This window comes from Physeter macrocephalus, chromosome 18 (genome assembly GCF_002837175.3).
Source record: "Physeter macrocephalus isolate SW-GA chromosome 18, ASM283717v5, whole genome shotgun sequence".
In the NCBI taxonomy this organism is placed as follows: domain Eukaryota; kingdom Metazoa; phylum Chordata; class Mammalia; order Artiodactyla; family Physeteridae; genus Physeter; species Physeter macrocephalus.
This window is the reverse complement of record NC_041231.1, coordinates 75,888,588-75,907,440: the sequence shown is the minus strand read 5'-3', so window position 1 is coordinate 75,907,440 and position 18,853 is coordinate 75,888,588. Positions and strand designations below refer to the sequence as shown.

Here is an 18,853-nt window from a genome sequence, read left to right as displayed (position 1 = left end):
CGTCCGGAGCCTGTGCTCCGCGACGGGAGAGGCCACAACAGTGAGAGGCCCGCGTACCGCAAGCAAACAAACAAAAAAAGAAACTGATAAAAAATATATATATATTGATTAGAAAAAAAAAAGGAGCTAGTTTCTCTGCCCATGCTTTCCTCAAACAGAAACTAAGGCGAACTTCAGGGTTTGTCCAAGGCCACACGGCCAACTTAATGACAAGGTGAGGCCTTGAAGCCATGGCCTTTCCGCCCTGTTGTATTTCTAAAATGTGCTGATTTAGACTATCTCTTCTCCCACTTTAATATGCACAGGAACCACCAGGGATCTTGTTGAAATGCAGATTTTGATCCAGCAGGTCAGGGATGGGCCTGAGGGTCTGCATTTCTAACCAGCCCTCAGGCGATGAAGATGTTGCTGGTCTGGGGATCAGTTTAAGTAGCAATGGTGTAGAGCACAGATTCTAGAGCCAGATCGTCAGCTTCCCAATCCTAGCTCTGCCAAAGACGAACTATTACTATAGTTACTGTACTTCAGTTTTCTCAACTGCAGAATCAGTATGACTTAACTCATAGCTTTTTCGTGAAGATTTAATAAGTGCTTAGAACACTCTTCACTAAGAACTAGCTATTTTATTTATTTATATTCCCTAGAGCAAGCAGCGAAGGGCGAAGCACGGTTTGACGAATGAATGAATAAACTTTGGAGAAAAGTTCTTCCTGGGCGACTGGAGTCAGAGAAGCGAAATGGGAGGGCTCGGAGGTGGGGAAGAGGCCCACCTCGAAAGAACTCTCCACCGGGTGGTCAGAAGGACCCGGAGCGCCCGGAAGCGGGCCGGCCCGCGCCCCGCGGACCAATGCGGCCGCCCGGTGGGGGGGTGGGGGGTGGAGCGCCCGCCAGCCCTTTCCGTCTGGGCGCCGGAGGCCCCGCCCCCTGGAACGTCGCGACGTCCGAGCATTCCACGGTTGCTACTCGGTCGCGAGGGGCGGGGCGCCTGTCAGGGAAGCGGCGCGCGCGGCGGCGGGGGCGGGCTGAGGCTCCGCCGCGCAGTGCCAGCGCCAGCACTAGACCCGCGCCCCGCGCTCCGCGCTCTCCGGCCCGCCGCCCGCGTTCTGGCTCGCGAGCCCGCACTCCCGCCCTGCCCGTGCGCTGCCCGAGTATGGAGCTGCTGTGCTGCGAGGGCACCCGGCACGCGCCCCGGGCCGGGCCGGACCCGCGGCTGCTGGGGGACCAGCGTGTCCTGCAGAGCTTGCTCCGCCTGGAAGAGCGCTACGTGCCCCGCGCCTCTTACTTCCAGTGTGTGCAGAGGGAGATCAAGCCGCACATGCGGAAGATGCTGGCGTACTGGATGCTGGAGGTACCGCCCGGAGGGTCTCCCCTCCCCCGCCACCCCGGCGTCCCCAGCTCCGGACATCCCGGGGCCGCCCTGTCGGGACATCCTGGTCCCAACAACAATCAGCAAGATGTTTCTGTGGCGCACATCCCCGGGGCCTGGCCTTTCACTCCTTTCACTCGGGCACCTTACCCGGCTGCCTCCGTGGTGTCCCTTTTTCTCTTCTCCAACCCTGACTTTGCCTGCCAGTTGTTTGGCACCCCAAGTAACCCTCTCTTCGGGCCGGGAAAGCGGGACAAGGGCCACCCTCTCCCCTCCGGCTTCTCTCAGCGTCTCCCGCCTCGCTCCCCCGCCCGGTCTTCTAGGGAGAGCGCGCCTGGAAAACCCTGGGCTCGGCCGCCCCCGCCGCAGAGCCGGTTCCTGTGTGTCGCGGGGTTCTGGCGGGGAAGGCGGTGGGGTGGCGCGCTGTTCCGGCAGTCAGGGAAATGAAAAGTGCGGGAGGCAGCCGCTGGCGTCTCCTCCCTTCCCTTTGGGTGTGTGCACTGGGTGGCGGTAATGGGGTTTAAGGTCCCAGTTCTCTGGCTCCCGTGGGTGACTCTTCCGTCCCCTCTCACCCTCGGTATTGGTGGGGGGCGGGCAGTCTCAGTTTGGAATCCTAAGGGAGGGAGCCTCTGGCGTACCCCGCTTCCCCCCGCCCTCGGGGGGGAAGGAGGCACCGCAGAGGAAGTGGAGGGGGGACGACACCTTGGGGAAGGCGCATCCTGCGTATTAGTCCTTGTCACTGTAAGTACACCTACCCCCTCCTGATTCTTGCTCCCTATTCCACTTCCCTTCAGCGCACCGCCCCCCCACCTTTAGTGCTGCTGCGTTTCCTTTGCCTCTGCCCCAGAAGTGACTGTGCGCCCTCCCCCAGGTGTGTGAGGAGCAGCGCTGTGAGGAGGAAGTCTTCCCCCTGGCCATGAACTACCTGGATCGCTACCTGTCCTGCGTCCCCACCCGCAAGGCGCAGTTGCAGCTCCTGGGTGCGGTCTGCATGCTGCTGGCCTCCAAGCTGCGCGAGACTACGCCCCTGACCATCGAAAAACTGTGCATCTACACCGACCACTCTGTCTCTCCCCGCCAGCTGCGGGTGCGTGCATAATCCTCCCCTCCCCCCAACACACACTGCCTCCTCACTTACCAGGAAAAGGAAAGCTAAGACCCTCAAGAGGCTTTCTGTCCCTGGGGAGGGTAGCAGAGGCTTTTTTTTTTTTGATGAGGTGGGACAGTGTGGTGTGATGGTCAGGGTAGGGTAGCTCCTAGCCCAGGCTTGCGCTGCCAGCATGAACCAAACCCCTTCTCCTGACCTCCAGCGGGTGCCACTCCTTCCTGGTCTTTCCCCCAGATAGCAACAAGTCAAACTGCATGTCTACACTCACTAGTACTTTGCCTCTGGGTTTACACAGCCACCATGAGTTATTTATTGGCAGCAGCAGGACATGCCTACGCACCCCCCCTGGAGTGGGGGAGTGGAATGTGCTTCATGTGGGGGAGGGGGGCCGCCCTGGTTGAGTCTTTATCCCAGTGTGTGGACTTTGTGATCGAAGAGCCTCCCAGAGCAGATTATAGCCAGGGTTGCTGTAAGGAAGGGCCAAGGCGTTTCATCCCACCTTCTTTCCTTCCTTTTATATCCCAGGAGAAACAGCTCCTTCCTAATTCTCCGTTCGCTAGCCTCACTCTGGGAAACTTGAGCAGCTGCTTCAGGCCTGTGGAATCATCTCTTCTTTTCCTCTTTAGCCAAAGGCCAGAGCTGAGGCACAGACTGGGGCTGAGCTGCAGCTGCTTCCGATGTGATAATGATGCCCTGTCCCCCGGCCCACCCACTCTGACCAAGGTCTTTCATAACACTGTGGGGAGCTGCTGTCACTCCTGTGGTTTGGGAAGTGGCTCCCTGGGCCTCTTGCTGGGAACTTGGGCTGGGCTCTTCCCGAGGCAGGACAGGGGAGACACCGGTTCTCTTTCCCCACTGAGCCTGGAGAGGAGGTGGGGGAGCTGCTTGGACCTGGAAGAGGTTATTTAGGGCGTGCAGATCGTCTCCCGAGGGGCGGGGGTGGGGGGAGAGGGGTGAGCTGGCACCTTCCTCCACCTTGCTCTACAGCGGCCCAGTCTTCTCTTGACCCGGAGAGGAGTCTCTGGGCCCCATCTCCCGGGGAGGAGGGCAGCGTGCAGGCTGCTGTGATTGGCTGGCCAAGAAGCCAGGGTACTGGGGCCCCCGAGTGCTGCTTGTCGAGGAACGGGATTCCTCTTCCTGCCAAGTAGCTCTCGGAGATGGGAGTAGGAGGCCGGAGTTGGGAATCCGGGAGGCCCCACAGCTCTTTGTGATGAATCTGGTAGTTTTTGGCAAGTCTCAAGGTGGAGCTAGTTTTCAGGGCTAATGAGCAAGATGTGTTTGGAGGGGTTTAGGCTAGAAGGTAGAAGGGGACTTCCTTTTTGTGAAAAGATTAGGATGGGGTGTGTGCCTTTATGTGTGAGGAGAGTTTTTCAGAACAGGCCAAAAGTCCTCCCCATGCCTGAGCTGGGGGGTGGAGTGTGCCGATCGATGACTTCCTAGAAGGTCAGAGTTGGAAGGGACCTCAGAGAGCTCCAGTCAGTCCAAATCCTCGTGCCACAGAGGAGGCTGGGGCCCAGAGAAGGAAAGGTCCTGCCTCAGCATTGCACTGAGGCTGAGGAGAATGTGGATGTTCTAGCACTAAGGTGGCCTAAGAGGTTAGGGATGTGATGGAAGCTGCCAGGGGTGTGTTCTCGGCCAAGTGAGGGCTGAGATTCTCAGGGGCTGCCCTGATACAGGGTAAGGTGGCTACCCTCCCTCGCACAGGACCCTATGCCTCCCCACAGGGAAAGCCCCACTCCAAGTTGCCTTCTAGATGTTTCCTTGGATGCGAGGTGCTTTCTGTTCACTTCTTTTTTTTCCCTAAAGGTTTCTTTTTAAAAATTAATTAATTAATTAGGCTGCATTGGGTCTTCGTTGCCACATGTGGGCTTTCTCTAGTTGCGGCGAGCAGGAGTTACTCTTCCTTGCAGTGCACAGGCTTCTCATTGCGGTGGCTTCTCTTGGTGCGGAGCACGGGCTCTAGGCACGCGGGCTCAGTAGTTGTGGCTCGAGGGCTCTAGAGCGCAGGCTCAGTAGTTGTGGCGCACGGGCTTAGTTGCTCTGTGGCATGTGGGGTCTTCCCAGACCAGGGCTCAAACCCGTGTCCCCTGCATCGGCAGGCGGATTCTTAACCACTGCGCCACCAGGGAAGCCCCTCTGCTCACTTCTGAGTTAGGAGTTTGACCACTGGGACAGGCACCGGGAGTAGAATGGAGCTTCTCTGCCCAACTTCTTCCCGCTCCAGGCCAGGCTGTTTTCTGTGGGGCTCTGTGAGAGGTTCAAGAGGATGACACCTAGGTGGGGGCCAGGAGAGGGATAGCTGTGACCGGGGGCCTAAAAGAGGTTGGATGGGGTTGCCATTTCTACCTCAGTAAGGGGTCAAACCCATGAGTTCCTTCCTGAGATAAAACAATGAAGAAATCCTCATGTGTGCAACTCAGAAATGGGGCCAAGGCTGGGAACCCCAGATGAGTGGATTGGGGTGGGGCTCCCAGCCTCCCTCCAGGACCTAGCAGTGGTATAGAGGCTAGGGCAGGCAGAGAGATGGTTTGATCCCTTAGGGATCATCTGGACCCATCCTGTTTGGCTTGGCCTCCACGTCTCTTCCTAAGACTCAAACGGCACTAGGCACTATGGGTTCCAGCCAAAGAGGTGGAGTGGGGTGCTCTATCTCAGCCCCACACCCCAATGTCCCACCAAGGGGATGTGGGTTGGGTTGGGCAACCTCCACTATGAGGAACCTCAGGGTTGGCTCAGTGGCTGTGTTACAGGAGGTGTGGCCTCATGCTCACCCCAGTTGCTTCAAGAGGTGTGGACTTGGCTGGGATGCTGAGTTGGGGGCAGGCTAGTGCTCTCCCCTTTCACAGATCCTTGGGATTATGGAGAGTCTTTCTGCTTCATGCCAGAGGAGCCTCAAGTTCATGGTGATGGTGGTGGTATCTGCTGCTGCAGTCTTTTCTTTCAACCCTGGCTGGAGAAGTGCTCAGAGCCTTGCAGGAAGTCAGAAGGCCTTGCTTACTGGATCCCAAAAGATAACCCAGCAGGATTAAACGAGATAATTCATGTAAAGCATGTAGTTCTGGCATCTAGGAAGTGATCAATAGGGCTCAAAGCAAGTGCCCCCCGCCTCTTCCCTGCCACAGTACCAGTCCTTAAATTCAAAAGCAGAACTGGGGTCCTGACCTTCAAGTGTGATGGGCTTCCCTTCCTGTGAGAACTCTGCTTTACTCCCTCCCCTTCCTTTCTTTAGCCACTGACCCTACCCTCTTCCTCAACCTCCAGGACTGGGAGGTGCTGGTCCTGGGGAAGCTCAAGTGGGACCTGGCCGCCGTGATTGCCCATGATTTCCTGGCCCTGATTCTGCACCGGCTCTCTCTGCCCCGTGACCGACAGGCCTTGGTCAAGAAGCACGCCCAGACTTTTTTGGCCCTCTGTGCTACAGGTAAGAGTCCTACACACATTTTTACCAAGCCAGGGAAATCAGAAGACTTGGAAGGGTGAGCGGTAACCAGGAGATTCTGCTATCTTGAACTGATTTCTTGAACTGAAATCTTGAACAGATTTCTGGTTTCTTAATTTCTTCTCAAAATTTATTTGTGAAAATTCTATTCCCTCTGAGCCCCCAGTCTCAATACAGAAAAGCAGCAGAGCTGTATGGGATCTCAAGAGACCACCCCCCCACCCCCCAAGTATGTAGGTGGGTCACTGAGAGCTTAGAGAGAAGTGACTTGCCCAGGGTCTTACAGTGACTAAGTTGAGGGCAGAAACCAGGTCTCTTAACCCTAATTTTGTGTCCACACCAGGAAGAGATGCATTCACTCCCTGGTCCCTGGCCAGGATCACTTACAGACCACCCTGGACCTGACCCTCTCCAGGAAAGAGCCCCTTTCCTGCCTTTCTCCCCTGCTGCTATCTGACACCACTCGCTGCTGGGGTTTTCAAGAAGACCCCTGCTCTCTTCATACGGCCTGGCACTTTCTGGGTAATAGAAGGTGCGTGCTGGTTGTTATCCTTGAAACCACCCTTGCCTCACGGTCCCCTCTTTCTTTCCAAGATTACACCTTTGCCATGTACCCGCCATCCATGATTGCCACGGGAAGCATTGGAGCTGCAGTGCAAGGCCTGGGTGCCTGCTCCACATCTGGGGATGAGCTCACAGAGCTGCTGGCAGGGATCACAGGCACTGAAGTGGTGAGTGCTGGGCAGCTGGGCAAGTGGCCTCAGTTCACGAGGCAGCGCTATTCCCTGAGCCTCCAGCAGAGGGAGCTGTCGCCCCCCCCACCCTGGTCTCCACTCCTGGTTTCAAGTGCCCTGCTCTTGGGGCTTCTGTGGCCTTTTATCTCCTTCCTTGGTCTGGAGAAGAGCAAGTGTCTTGGGCGGGCTGAAGGGCACTGTCCCTGGGTACCCTTTTCTTGCCAAACGGTGTGCAGGAGTGGGGGTGGGGGATTTGGTGTCAGATGCTGGGCTGCTCTCACACCCTCTTGCCACATCCTCTTGCCAGTTTCTGAGAATTGAAAGCTGATTCCTGGGGTTGGGCTGTGGCCTAACCTCCCCAAACTTCCCTGTGTGCTGGGAGGTGTCCTCCAGCACCTGCTGCCACATGCTAACGGGGGAGGGACGTGGACCTTGCTCACCGTTCCCCCTTGTTCCCAGGACTGCCTGCGGGCCTGTCAGGAGCAGATTGAAGCTGCCCTCAGGGAGAGCCTCAGGGAAGCCGCCCAGACCTCCCCCAGCCCAGCGCCCAAAGCCCCCAGGGGCTCCAGCAGCCAGGGGCCCAGCCAGACCAGCACTCCCACAGATGTCACAGCCATCCACCTGTAGCCCTGGCGAGGCCCCCTCGAGTGGCCACCAACAGCAGAGGAGGGCACGCTGCCACCCCCCTCCCTGCCTGCAGGAACGAACCATGCCACAGCTGAAGCCCGAGGGGGCTCCTTCCTACTTGCCTGTCGCAAGCCGAAGGGGTCGGGTCCTACCTATCCCTGCAGTGTGCACTAAGGGGCCTGGCCAGCTGCGGCTGGTGGCCAGTCAGGCTCCTCCTTCTCCCTGCATCTGACCAGCTCAGCTCCATCCCGGTCCTAGCTGGGGGTGGGCCAGGCTGGCCAGAGATGAAATTGAAGTCTGTAAAATACATGTACCAGCATTCCTTTCGGGGGCCCCCTTATCTCTGGGGCTCTTGTGTTCTCAACTGCCAAAGTTGAACCCGGGCCCTCGGCAGTGAGAGCACGGAGTCCTAACCACTGGACTGCCAGGGAATTCCCTAGTTACTGCATTTGGATTGGGGTCTTTCTGAAGAACCCTCACATGTTCTAGACACATGTGAGAAGAAAGAGTGGACATCTCCTCTCAATGCACTTGGAGGCCCCTGCATAATCCATGCTCTCAGCTGCTCCTAGAGGGAGGGGCCCTGGCCTCTGTCCGAGGGGCAGGAACCAACCTCCTCGCTTTGCTTTCCGCTCAGCTTCTCCTGTGTGATTGGGGGGTGGAGGGGCAGTGCTGAAGGAAGAGGTTGTTTTAATTTATTAATTGCTTTGAGTACAGCTGTAAGAGGGTGTGGTGGGGCCCATCTACCCTGAGTGGTGGTGACCCTGGTGGTTGCTGCATTCCTCCCCTCTCCTACCGCTAGAGGATCTTCATGGCCGTGGCCGAGGAGCTGCTACAGCCTGGGGTGGGGCCACGCCCTCCTCTCCCTCTGGCCCTGTGCTCCATCCTGCAAGGCTGGGGGATGAAGCAGGGATGACCTGGAGGTGACCAAGGCCCCTGTCTGGAGAGGGAGGCAAGCCCTGTTGACACAGGTCTTTCCCGAGGCCACAAGGTCCAGGCTGGTGGCCCAGGACCATCATGCTACCTTAATAAAGATTCTGAAATAAAACTGTCTTTGGCTTCTTGGATTGGATGGCAGTGTGGGCAAAAGCCTATTTCTAGAGGGTGGAAATCAGTGGTCTCAAGTAGGGGTCATCAAGCCTTTTCTGTAAAGGACCAGAGTAAATATCTGCCCCAGATATAGTCAGTTTTGCTTCATAACGTGATCTATGCATTCCTAAAAATCACTGCACCATGCAAAATTGCACAATAAAAACCACAGGGCTTATGGGGAGAATGGGGCTTGAGGCACAATACTTTTTTAAAAAAAGGAAAGATAGTGCTTTTACACATTAAATGGTTAAGAAACACATACTGCAATAAACATGGCCCCTTTATCTTGAAAAACAACACCTGAAGTCTGCTGTGGAAGTGGAGGTTGGAAGGATGTGGAAGGCGGGTTGTAACACCAGATGTGGGTGTGGTACCAACCCGCAAGGTGAACTGGTGTCACTAGCACATGTCTGAGGTTTGTGCATTTTGTGTATCATCTGGCTCAGCTCAGCTGGGTACAGTTTTCTGCTTTCACCTAGTGTTTCTCAAAGACAAAACTGCATATAAATGTGAAATTTGCTTTATGATCAAATTCCTCCCAAATACAGTAATTAGGCTGGAACAAATTCACATTCTCTAAAGCACATAACAAGGGTTCTAGCTAGACTGTACTCGCCTCTGCTGCTGTGGCATGAAAGCAGCCACAGAGAACATGGAAATGGAGAGGTGTGGCTGCATCTTAATAAAACTTTATTTATGGACACTGAAATCTGAATTTCATATAATCTTCACCTATCACAAAATACCCTTCTTTCCATTTTTTCCCTAGCCATTCAAAAATGTAAAAATTCTTAGCTCACGGGCCATGAGGAAACAGGCACGTGACCCTGGTTTGCCAACCCTTGGTCTAAAGCTTTCATTAGCTAAGAATGTTAGGGAACTGGTCTGGTGGTGACCCTGGGCCTGACCTTCCTCGCCTCTGTATCTCCACTTTCCTCTAGGTGCTTTCTCCTAGCTCTTCCAACCACAGCTGAGATCATCTTGTGAACAACCTCCTGGTTGCTGGCATTCTCCCAAAGTAGCCTGTGTCAGGGGAGGCAGAGGCTGTGCCCTCTAGGGGCTGGCAGGGTGGGTACAGCCTAGAGAAACAAACTTGTCTGAGGGGGGCACGGCTCCCATGTAAACTGGGGAAGAATCCACTGCTACACAGGAGCAGGGATGCAGTGCCCACCTGCACAAAAGAGGGAAAGCAGAAAGATCTCCATCCACCACATCAAAACACTGACGTTCAATAAATACCTGCCTTTTGTTTTTATCTGCCTCTCAGTGAACTGACACAACAGCCTGAGAGGAAGTACCCACTCCAACCCCCAGCTGGGAAGTGGGACTGTTGGGCTGTGGAGTTTCAAGTCAGGTCCCAGAACTGAGCAGGGATGCAGGCCTAGAATGGAAGAGAGAGCCGGCCAGACTCAGTTCTCCCTGTCAGGAACTGGGGAATCAGAGGCCCGTGACCCCTCATGGCCCTGAACTGGGTCTTCAGCTATAAAGGCTCAGTGTCACCTTTAGTCAGCAGCAGGGATCCTGGTGTCCTCCCATGCCCTGCAGACGAGCACTGCTTCGTCACTCCATGGCGATGGGAACATCTTCTACATCTCGGGGGATGGCACTCTGAAGCTCACGCCTGATCTCGGGGGACAGCAGGGGATGGGGCTGCAGCCGGAGCAGTTCCAGGAGGGCCTCCTTCTGCTCTGTGGCCAAGTCAGCCTTGTAGCGCTGGACCAAAGTCAGGAGGCACTGGTGCCAGAGCACTGGCAGCTCACGCTTCTCCGTCCGGAAACCCAGGAAGTGGAAGACCAAGGCGTCCAGCACCCGGTAGGGCAGTGCGTACTTCTTATCCAGCAGCAGCCTCAGGAAGATGCTGGTGGCACCGCTGTACTCCATCTCTGCGATTTTCAGCATGGCTGCACTAGTGGGGAACGGAAGTAGGGCAACGCTGGAGGAAGGCTTCTCCTCTGCTGGCCCTTACACTGTGCTATCCCTAAAAGGGGAATCTCCGGCATTCTTTTCACCTCCCCTATCTAACTCCCTTGACTCCAGTTACCAGCACTACACTGACTCACGCCAAATCCCCACATCTGGCTCAGACTGCTTGTCTCAGTATTCGAATAGGTCCAAACATCCTGAGATCTCCACCCCTAACTTACTTTCTTCCCATGTTCCCCATTCTTTCATTCATTCAACTATTTACTGAGCACCTACCATGTGCCAGGCCCTGGGACCTTGTTCCTGTGGAACTGACATTCTTGTGGAGTAATGATACACCCACTGGCTTAAATGAGCTGCAAACCCAGGGCTATGCTTAGCTCCTTCCCCACTCTGCCCCCGCCATCCCCAGTCCTGGAACCCTGCTGTGTGGAGATCCACCAACCAGTGGTCCTCCACCCCCACCGACACTACCTGGAGTGCAACACAGGGATGGAGCACTTGGTGATGATGCTGCCCACGATGATGGCTTCCCGGAGGGTACAGGTGCCCGACTCGCACAGCGGGATCAGGATGCCTGGGGAGGGGCAGAGGGGCAGTCACTCTAAGCCCAGTGAGAGAAAGGAGGTACTGCAGGAGCCGCAGCCCCTCCCTTTCATAACTGCCTCCTGGGTTCCCACCTTTAAACCAGGCTCCAGGCTTGAATAGAGCCTTCTTCAGTGCCATGTAGAGGTGGAAGTTGAGTCGTTTGTACTCAGCAATGTCATCTCGTACCCGGGGGAGCAGGACCAGGTTATAGAAGCGCTGGGCCATACGTTCCTTTAGGTTAGAGGCGAAAATCCTAGTGTTTTTGGAGGAAAGGGGAGAGATCCCAGGTCACCTGATAGTCTGGAGCTGGCCTTTTAAATATCAATGTGGATGGTACATGCAAGAGATCGGAGGGTGTGTGAAGCGAGCTGTGTGCATGCAACACCCAGGTCAGATGAGAGGGAACAGGAGGGGCTACGAGATGTACCCAAACAGGGTGAACACTGTCCATCTTTGGGGTGAGCCAGAGCTCTCCCAGGCAGACAGGTACCCAGCTGTTCACCTTCCCCTCTCCATCATGGGTCCTCTCTATCCTGCTGTCACCAGGGACTTGTGCATGCCTGGAGAGCCACAGACTTTTGAGGCCACCCTGACACCCTAGGGTTGTATCCTCGTAGTTTTGAGCCTCTCCCCTGGAAACTCATCACAGGACATTCTTAACAGGGTCTCGGCCCCAAAACAGGAAACAGAAAAAGTTGGGAAAATGATGACATAAAGAAACACAAGAGAGCGCTGTGGGGGCAAAGCTAGGATGTAATGGCAAAGGGAAGGAAAGCCTGTCCTTCCCACACCCAGCCCTTCCCTACAGACCCAAAGCAGCCCTGACCCCCATCTGCTCTACCTCGTGGCTTGGTACATGGCAGCAGCGGTCCAGGCCTCAGGCTCTGTGACGTAGAGGATTTGCTCCCAGTTGGAGAGGGCAGGGATGATCTTAAATGCCTTGGGCAGTTTCCCACTGCGGTACTTAGACAACACCTGATGATCAGAGAATAAAATCATCATCGTCGTTAACATACACAACGTTTACCAGGTGCCGGGTGCCAGGCACTTGTCTGGGTGCCTTTCATACATTAACTCACTTAATCCTCACAACCACCCTGTGAAGAGGTGCTATTATCATCCTAATTTTCCAGTGGGGAAACTGAGACCAGAGAGTCAAGTAAGCAGGAGAGCAGGACCCTGGAGCCGTGCACTCTGACCCGAGCCCGCTCTCAGCCACCAGGCCTTATTTCTCCGAGAGATGTGGGCACCCAGAGCCCCTGTGAGGGAGTCCCATCACAGGTCTCCTCTCAGCTCTTACCTCCCGGACCCCTCTGTAGACCTCCAGGACCCGGGGGTCCAGCTGGGGCACAGGGAAGCCTGAAACCTCGGACATGACCGTCTCGACTTCCGTCTGCTTCTCAGTTAACTTCTCCATGATGATGTCAGCTAGGGTGCGCCTGGGAGAAAGGGAGGGAAGGGGTGGGAGTGCCGTGCTCTCAGTCCAGGAAGCTCTTGACTCCCCACGCAGTCCCTTGAGAGCCCCGATAAACTTGCGATCTTGCTGGGACACGTGACCTCAGTCCCCTCTGGGCCCAACAACCCAGCACAGAATCCCTGCAGAGCACAGAGGACCTGGCAGTCATTCAGCTCAGGATGGAGCTGACAGTCGTGTGTGGAGGTGAGGAACCTAGCCTCTGAAGTCAACCTGCCTGGGTTCAGGTCCTGGCTCCTCTGCTCCCTGAATGACCTTGGGCATGCTACTCTGCCTCTCTATGCCTCAGCTCCCTCCCCTGTAAAACAGGGATAATAACAGTACCTACCCTAAAAAAGTTAACATGAGGAGTAAAAGAGTTAGTGTACGTACACTACTTGGAACTATCAGTGATAGTAGTAATAAGTTTGTGACAAGTGTTCCCATTTCAAACACATCCATCACATGCTGCCAGTGTGCTGAGGACTCTCCAGTTACAAAACCCTGGTCTGACCTCTCCAGAGTACCAGACACACCTCAATTATATACCAAGATTTCTGGTAGCTGGGATCATTAGGGAGAGACGATGGCACATACTTACCCCCCTTTTAATTTATTGAAGTTTATGGAAAGAGGTCCAAGATGAATGATCATTTTTCCCCAGCCTCCTTAAGTACAATCAGACCGTGATGATTCAGAATTATCATTACATTGGGCTTTGCTGCAATAAAGGTGTCTTCAGGGTCTGCTGAAGTCTATATAAAATGGCTCCTTAAAATAGATAACTGGGCTTCCCTGGTGGCACAGTGGTTGAGAGTCCGCCTGCCGATGCAGGGGACGTGGGTTCGTGCCCTGGTCCGGGAAGATCCCACATGCCGCGGAGCGGCTGGGCCCGTGAGCTGTGGCCGCTAAGCCTGCGCGTCCGGAGCCTGTGCTCCACAACGGGAGAGGCCACAACAGTGAGAGGCCCGCGTACCGCAAAAAAAAAAAATAATTAAAAAAATAATAATAATAAAGGACCAGGTGCAGAGCAAGGCTGAGTCTACATTTTACGTAATTATTTCTCAAGGATGTAGTCAATAACCAAATAGGATCTATTTCCTAAAGTCTAGTATACAATTTTTTAATGTGAAAGTGATGGAGGGGATATATGTACACATATAGCTGATTCACTTTGCTGTACAGTAGAAATTAACACCACCTTGTAAAGCAGCTATACTCCAATAAAAATTAATTAAAACAAAACAAAACAAACATGGCTCCTGTCTTTCAAGGGCAGGACTTTCCAGATGTACCCTCACACTGTCCATGTGACACCCACGCGAGGTATTGTTACTCCCATTACTCAGACATGGGAACCAATATGCAGAGGGGTTAGTAACTCACCCAAGGTCTCACAGCTCACGAGTAGGGGGAAAGAGTCAAAGCCTGGTCTTTCAGGTTCTGAAGGTCAGGCACCTTACAGTACATATGTGCCCCCAAACTAAATGGCCTCTGACTGCTGAGCTCACGTGGGTCTAGCCTGCTCTCTGAAGATGCCAGCTGTCACCCCCTCAAGACTGTCAGGAACCCCTGTTCCTAGTAGCTTTACTTTTCTGTTGACAACCAGCTGGAAAACCGTCCTGCCAAGCTTGTCAGAATGGGCTGCGAAAGAGGAGTTACAGGCACTGGGTGGGAACCTGAGAGGCTCTCTGGTGGGACCAGCACGCACTTTGTAACATCCACCTCAGCTGCTGCGCATCACGCTGGGAAAGGGGCTCACGGCTTCATTCTGCCTCTCAAATACACGGCCATGCAACTTGTCGTTCAGTAATACTGCCTTCCCACAGTATTACTAGCAATGAGACATGCATGAACGCAAGAGCCTGAAGAACCAAGAACAATGTCACATTAACCTCACATGGTCAGAATGAACTGGTCGAGGGCCCTTATCCTAGACTCCCCTCTCCTGGGCCAAAATCCACGGGCTCCGGAGTTTGAACACAGGAGCTTAAAAGCCTGCATGTTTTGGACCTAGCATTTACTACAGATGAGAATGAATTACTGGTTCTAACTGGGGGGTGCTTTTGCCCCCTGGGGGACATTTGGCAATGTCTGGAGACAATTTTTGGTTATTACAGCTGGGGGGAAGGTCACTACTGGTATCTAGTGGATACAAGTCAGGGATGCTGCTAGACATCCTAAATTGCACAGGACAGCCTCCATAGAAGAGAATTATCCAGCCCAAAATGCAGTAGTGCTGGGGCTGGAAAACCCTGGATAAAATGAAGCTTAGGGTATGAAAAAGATGTGGCCAAGGAAACTGAGCTCACCACTAAGAAAACTGAGCATACCAAGACCAAATGCAATGGGACAGATCACCCAGAGAGAGAACAAGGCCTGCAACTATTTGCCCAGGTAATCCAGGCAGTTCTAAGGCAGGCAGACAGAGGGGGGAGGAGGTATTTTGAGTCTGGGTCATTCTCATTAAGAACAGTCCTTTGAGGATGGGCCACTTTTGTCAAGGCGGTTCCCCACAACTCGCAATGCTCAGGTCCTTCCCAAAGGTGCGGAATCAAAACCCTGCCAGGACATACGCTTCTCTGCATATAAAGTTTCTTCTCTATAAAGTTGCTAGCAGGACCCACTCTCCCAAATCCCAGGCCATGCCAGCCCTACCTGGCAGGAGGGTTCTTGTTCATGAACATCTCAATGGCCCGCTCATCCTCGGGGTCCACAACCACCTCTGCGTGGTAGCCTGGCCCTGTCATGGTGGCAGCCTTCTCCAGAGTGGGCCACTCCTCATCATCTGAGCCATCCTGTGGCACTCCTGGACCCGGAAGAGGGGAGATGAAATGGGTGAGCAAGGTAAGCAATGGCTTAGGAATTCAGAGGTTAACCATCATGTATGTGGTCCAGGGCTGGCTTGTAATAGACACAGACGTGCAAAGTGAAACAGGTGATGCAAATGCTACCTTCCAGTCCCTGGGGGCGCACAATCTCGCTTGAGAAACAAAATGTACACATACGAACCAATGAGACAGTGATAGTAGTAAATAATAGTTAACACACTATACTCAGTTATACAGCACGAACTCTTCTAAACACTGTACGTAACCAGCATAAACCCAAGAAATAGGTACTATGATGATACCCAGTTTCAGATGAGGATGCTGAAGCACAGGAAAGTTAAGTGACTTGCTTAAGGCAGGCAATCTAGATCTAGACTGTGCATTCTTCACCTCTTTAACACGCGTGGTAGGGCCTGATTATGTGCCAAAATGAGTGGCAGAAATGGTATATACCACAGGCACCCAGAAGATGGATGAGTGCAGAGGATGGTTAGGCTCTGGATAGGCAAAATGGGAAATGAAGGAGTGTTTTTCCAGACCTGGGTAACAATACTGGCAAGAGGGCTTGGTTACAAGAGTGTCTGTTGGGAATTCCCTGGTGGTCCAGTGGTTAGCACTCTGCGCTTTCACTGCCGAGGGCGAGGGTTCACTCCCTGATCAGGGAACTAAAATCTTGCAAGCTGCATGGTGCGGCCAATAAATAAATAAATAAAATTTTAAAAGTGTATAATCAATGGTTTTTTTTTTTTTTTTTTTTAAAAACAAAACAAAACAACCCAAGAGTGTAGACAGTTGCAAGAAATAAGGCTAGATGGGTAAAGTGAGGCTGGGCAGTGAGTTCAGATTTCAACAGACCAATCCATCTGAATAACCGATTATTGGAAGACTACAGCTGGCTGGGCGTCTGAAAAGGGAGGTAATAATCTAAGTGCGGAGATAAAACGCTACACATGAACAGGCCATTAAGTACAGAGATAGTGTGTGATAAAAGCTAAATAAGGAGGGAGGGGAACACGTGCTAGATCTTTTGTCTCCACATGCTAACAACTCCCAAATCTGTACCTGTAGGTAGACCTCCCTTTGCTCCAGACCCTAACTCCAGCTGCCTCCTGTAGAGCTGGATCATGGATGACCCACAGGCACTTCAACCTTCACCTGTCATCAATCACACTCACTCCCTTTCCCTCCTAGGTCTACACTACTCACTGTGTTCCACATCTAAGTAAATAGCACCACTATCCAGCCAATACTAAGCCAGAGCCTGGGCAGCAGGCCTGCCTTGTCCCCTGCCCTCACTCCCAACATCCAATCAATTACCAAGTCCTATTCCATTGTATCTCACAAAATCCCTCTTAAAGCCTTCACACCCCTGTCAAAGCCTAGGTCAGTATCACCTGTTGCCTGGATTAATTCAACAATCCCCTAACTGGTCCCCATAGTCTCCAATAGCTCCCCATTGTCTTTAGGGCAGCCTACAAGTCATCTGTAGCTCTCGCTCTGACCTACCTCACCATCATTCATTCAGCAAACAACGAGTGCCTACTATAAGTGAGGCGCTGCTCTGGGTGCTGGAATACAAGCGAACAAGAGAAACAAAAACATTCTGCCCTTACAGAGCTTACATTCTAATGGGGGAAACAGACGATGAACTAATATGACATATGTTACGTTAAAAAAAGACAAATGCCACGACAAAAGAAACACAGCAGAGGAGAGAAGCTGGAGTGTGGAGACAGGGGTGGGGGTGTTGCAATTTTTAATGGAGTGCTCAGAGCAGGCCTAGGGGAAGCAGAAAAGGTCAGACTGACAAAAGGCGCAGATCACACAGGTCTTTGTAGACCACTGTAATCCTCAAGCTGTGGAGCTGAGAGTGGACTGTAGCTGGTATGGGATACTAATTAGCAGGCTACTGCAATCATCCAGGTGAGAGATCATGGTGGTTTGAACAAGGATGGTGTTCCCAGATGGTGAGAAGTGATCTGATTCTGGATATATATTTAAGGTAGAGTCAACAGGACTTCCTAATTGATCAGACGTGGAGAGAGATAGAGAGCAGTCCAAGGTTTCTGTCTGGAGCAAATGGAAGGACATCATGCCATTAACTGAGACAAAGTAGACTGTGGGTGGAGGTTTGGCTAGATGGTCAGTGTTTCTGTCCTGGACATGTGAAATTTGAGATGTCTCAGACTTTAAACTGGAGAGGCTGAAGAGGTAGCTGAAATATAAGAATCTGGGTTTCATGGAAAAGATCAGGGCTAGAATATGAACTGGGAAGCAGTTACCAAGTAGATGGTATTTAAACTTGGAAACTGATGACAGCATCAGAGCAGTGAAGAGAAGTGAAGAGAAGAGGTCCAAGGATGGAACCCTATGCCACTGCAGGAGGTTGGCGGCAAAAGAGGAGCCAGCAAAGGCTACTGAGAGGTGAGGAAGTTGTAAAACAGGTATGTGATGTCTTAGAAGCCAAGTACAGATACTGTAGCCAGGAGGCTAGTGTTCCATTGTGAACACTGCTCACAGGACAAATGAAAGATGAGAGCTGAGAAACAGATTAAGCAACTTGGAGGTCAACACTCCCAGCCTAATAAGAAAAAAATTGACCACCTTTTAATTAATCTCTCTCCCTCTTCAGCCCCTAAACAATATTGTTCTTTGTGCTCAGAGCACTCCCCACTTCTCAGGTCTTAGCACAAAGGTCAAGCAATCTGGGAAGCCTGACCCCCAAGACTAATGCTACTGTTATCAGAGAAACTACACTTTATCACGGAGTGCATTATTCTAACTGTCTATTCCATCGTCTCTCTCCTGGGCTAGATTGTAAGATCCTGAAGTCAGGTATGCGTCTATCTTGTTTACTTTTTTACCTAAACCATCTAAACTCCTAGCACAGTGGAATGTACATAGTAGACATCCCATTAGTATTTACAGAACAAATGTATAAATACTAGCAGAACTTAGTGGCGTGAGCAACCACATCCTGTTGGCCTAACCTTGGGGGTGCCTAAAAGTGAGTGCCTAAAACTAGGAGTGGGAGTGGAGGGCACTGGCCACCCTCATTCCGCCTCAGGGCTGGGTGTCCCATTCCATTACCTTTGCAAGAATGTAATACGGCCCCCTGTTTTTCTATTCCAAGTTATTCCCCTTCCGGAACCTTTCAGCCATCCACCCCAACTACCCACCCTCTTCCTCGTACCCACCCCAGCCACTCACCCAGCCGCGTGGTGCGCTCCCGCGGCGCCGCGGGCCTGCCCCCGGTCCCATGCTCGGCCTCGAGCTCCTCTTGTTGTTGCCGCGCTTGCTGCAAAATCCGTCTGGTCAGCCGGGGCCCCACGTACTCTTCCTCCTCTTCTCCGGTTCCGCGACCCCGTCGCTTTTCCCGGGCCCCTGCCCGCACCGCGTCCCCAGCCAGGATTTGCTCGGCCAGGGGCGCATGCTTTTCCTGACCCCCGGCCCCGCGGGCCGCCTTCAATTTGGGCATTTTTCTCGAAAGCCTTGCCGGGAAGTTTCACACGTGTGGACGGAAGAAAAAACGCCCTGAATGCGCTTGCGTAGTAAACGCCCAGCGCCCAAGATGCCACACGGAGCTCACAGCGCCCCCTCGCGTTGGGAGGCCGGGACTGCCACCAGCGCCGCCCCATCGCCTGAAAGAGCTCACGGGTCCTGGAGCTGGACTCCCAAATAAACTCATTGCA

General features: G+C 53.2%; 2 protein-coding genes across 7 annotated transcripts in view; one reads left to right on the top strand and one right to left on the bottom strand.

Annotated features, from left to right (window-relative positions):
• Positions 1-8,322, top strand: part of CCND3 (cyclin D3) — an 82,873-nt gene extending 74,551 nt beyond the window's left edge. For 3 of the 5 annotated variants that reach the window (XM_028478714.2, XM_055079490.1, XM_028478716.2), the window contains 5 exons: positions 2,238-2,453; positions 3,000-3,197; positions 5,736-5,895; positions 6,508-6,644; positions 7,107-8,322. In XM_028478714.2, the coding sequence (XP_028334515.1) occupies positions 2,283-2,453; positions 3,000-3,197; positions 5,736-5,895; positions 6,508-6,644; positions 7,107-7,274 (834 nt within the window). In that variant the 5' untranslated portion in view covers positions 2,238-2,282 and the 3' untranslated portion in view covers positions 7,275-8,322. Of the gene's footprint in view, positions 1-1,062; positions 1,349-2,237; positions 2,454-2,999; positions 3,198-5,735; positions 5,896-6,507; positions 6,645-7,106 lie in introns of those variants that run through there. The other 2 variants (XM_007120301.4, XM_007120302.4) reach the window with 2 other exon arrangements.
• On the bottom strand, positions 3,245-18,689 carry BYSL (bystin like). Of its 2 annotated transcripts, XR_003676776.2 has the most exons (9): positions 18,372-18,689; positions 14,989-15,139; positions 12,178-12,316; positions 11,719-11,852; positions 10,970-11,130; positions 10,764-10,866; positions 9,867-10,272; positions 5,246-5,471; positions 3,245-4,747 (listed from the first exon to the last, which is right to left on the bottom strand). XR_003676776.2 is itself a non-coding variant. In XM_007120300.4 (7 exons), exons 1-7 carry the CDS (start codon positions 18,637-18,639, stop codon positions 9,927-9,929), a joined length of 1,302 nt encoding a protein of 433 aa, XP_007120362.1. In that variant the 5' UTR covers positions 18,640-18,689; the 3' UTR covers positions 8,871-9,926. The 2 variants fall into 2 exon arrangements, 1 of the variants encoding a protein (XP_007120362.1); XM_007120300.4 differs by lacking the exons at positions 3,245-4,747; positions 5,246-5,471 and having other exon boundaries at positions 8,871-10,272.
• Between the last annotated feature and the right edge of the window lie 164 nt (positions 18,690-18,853).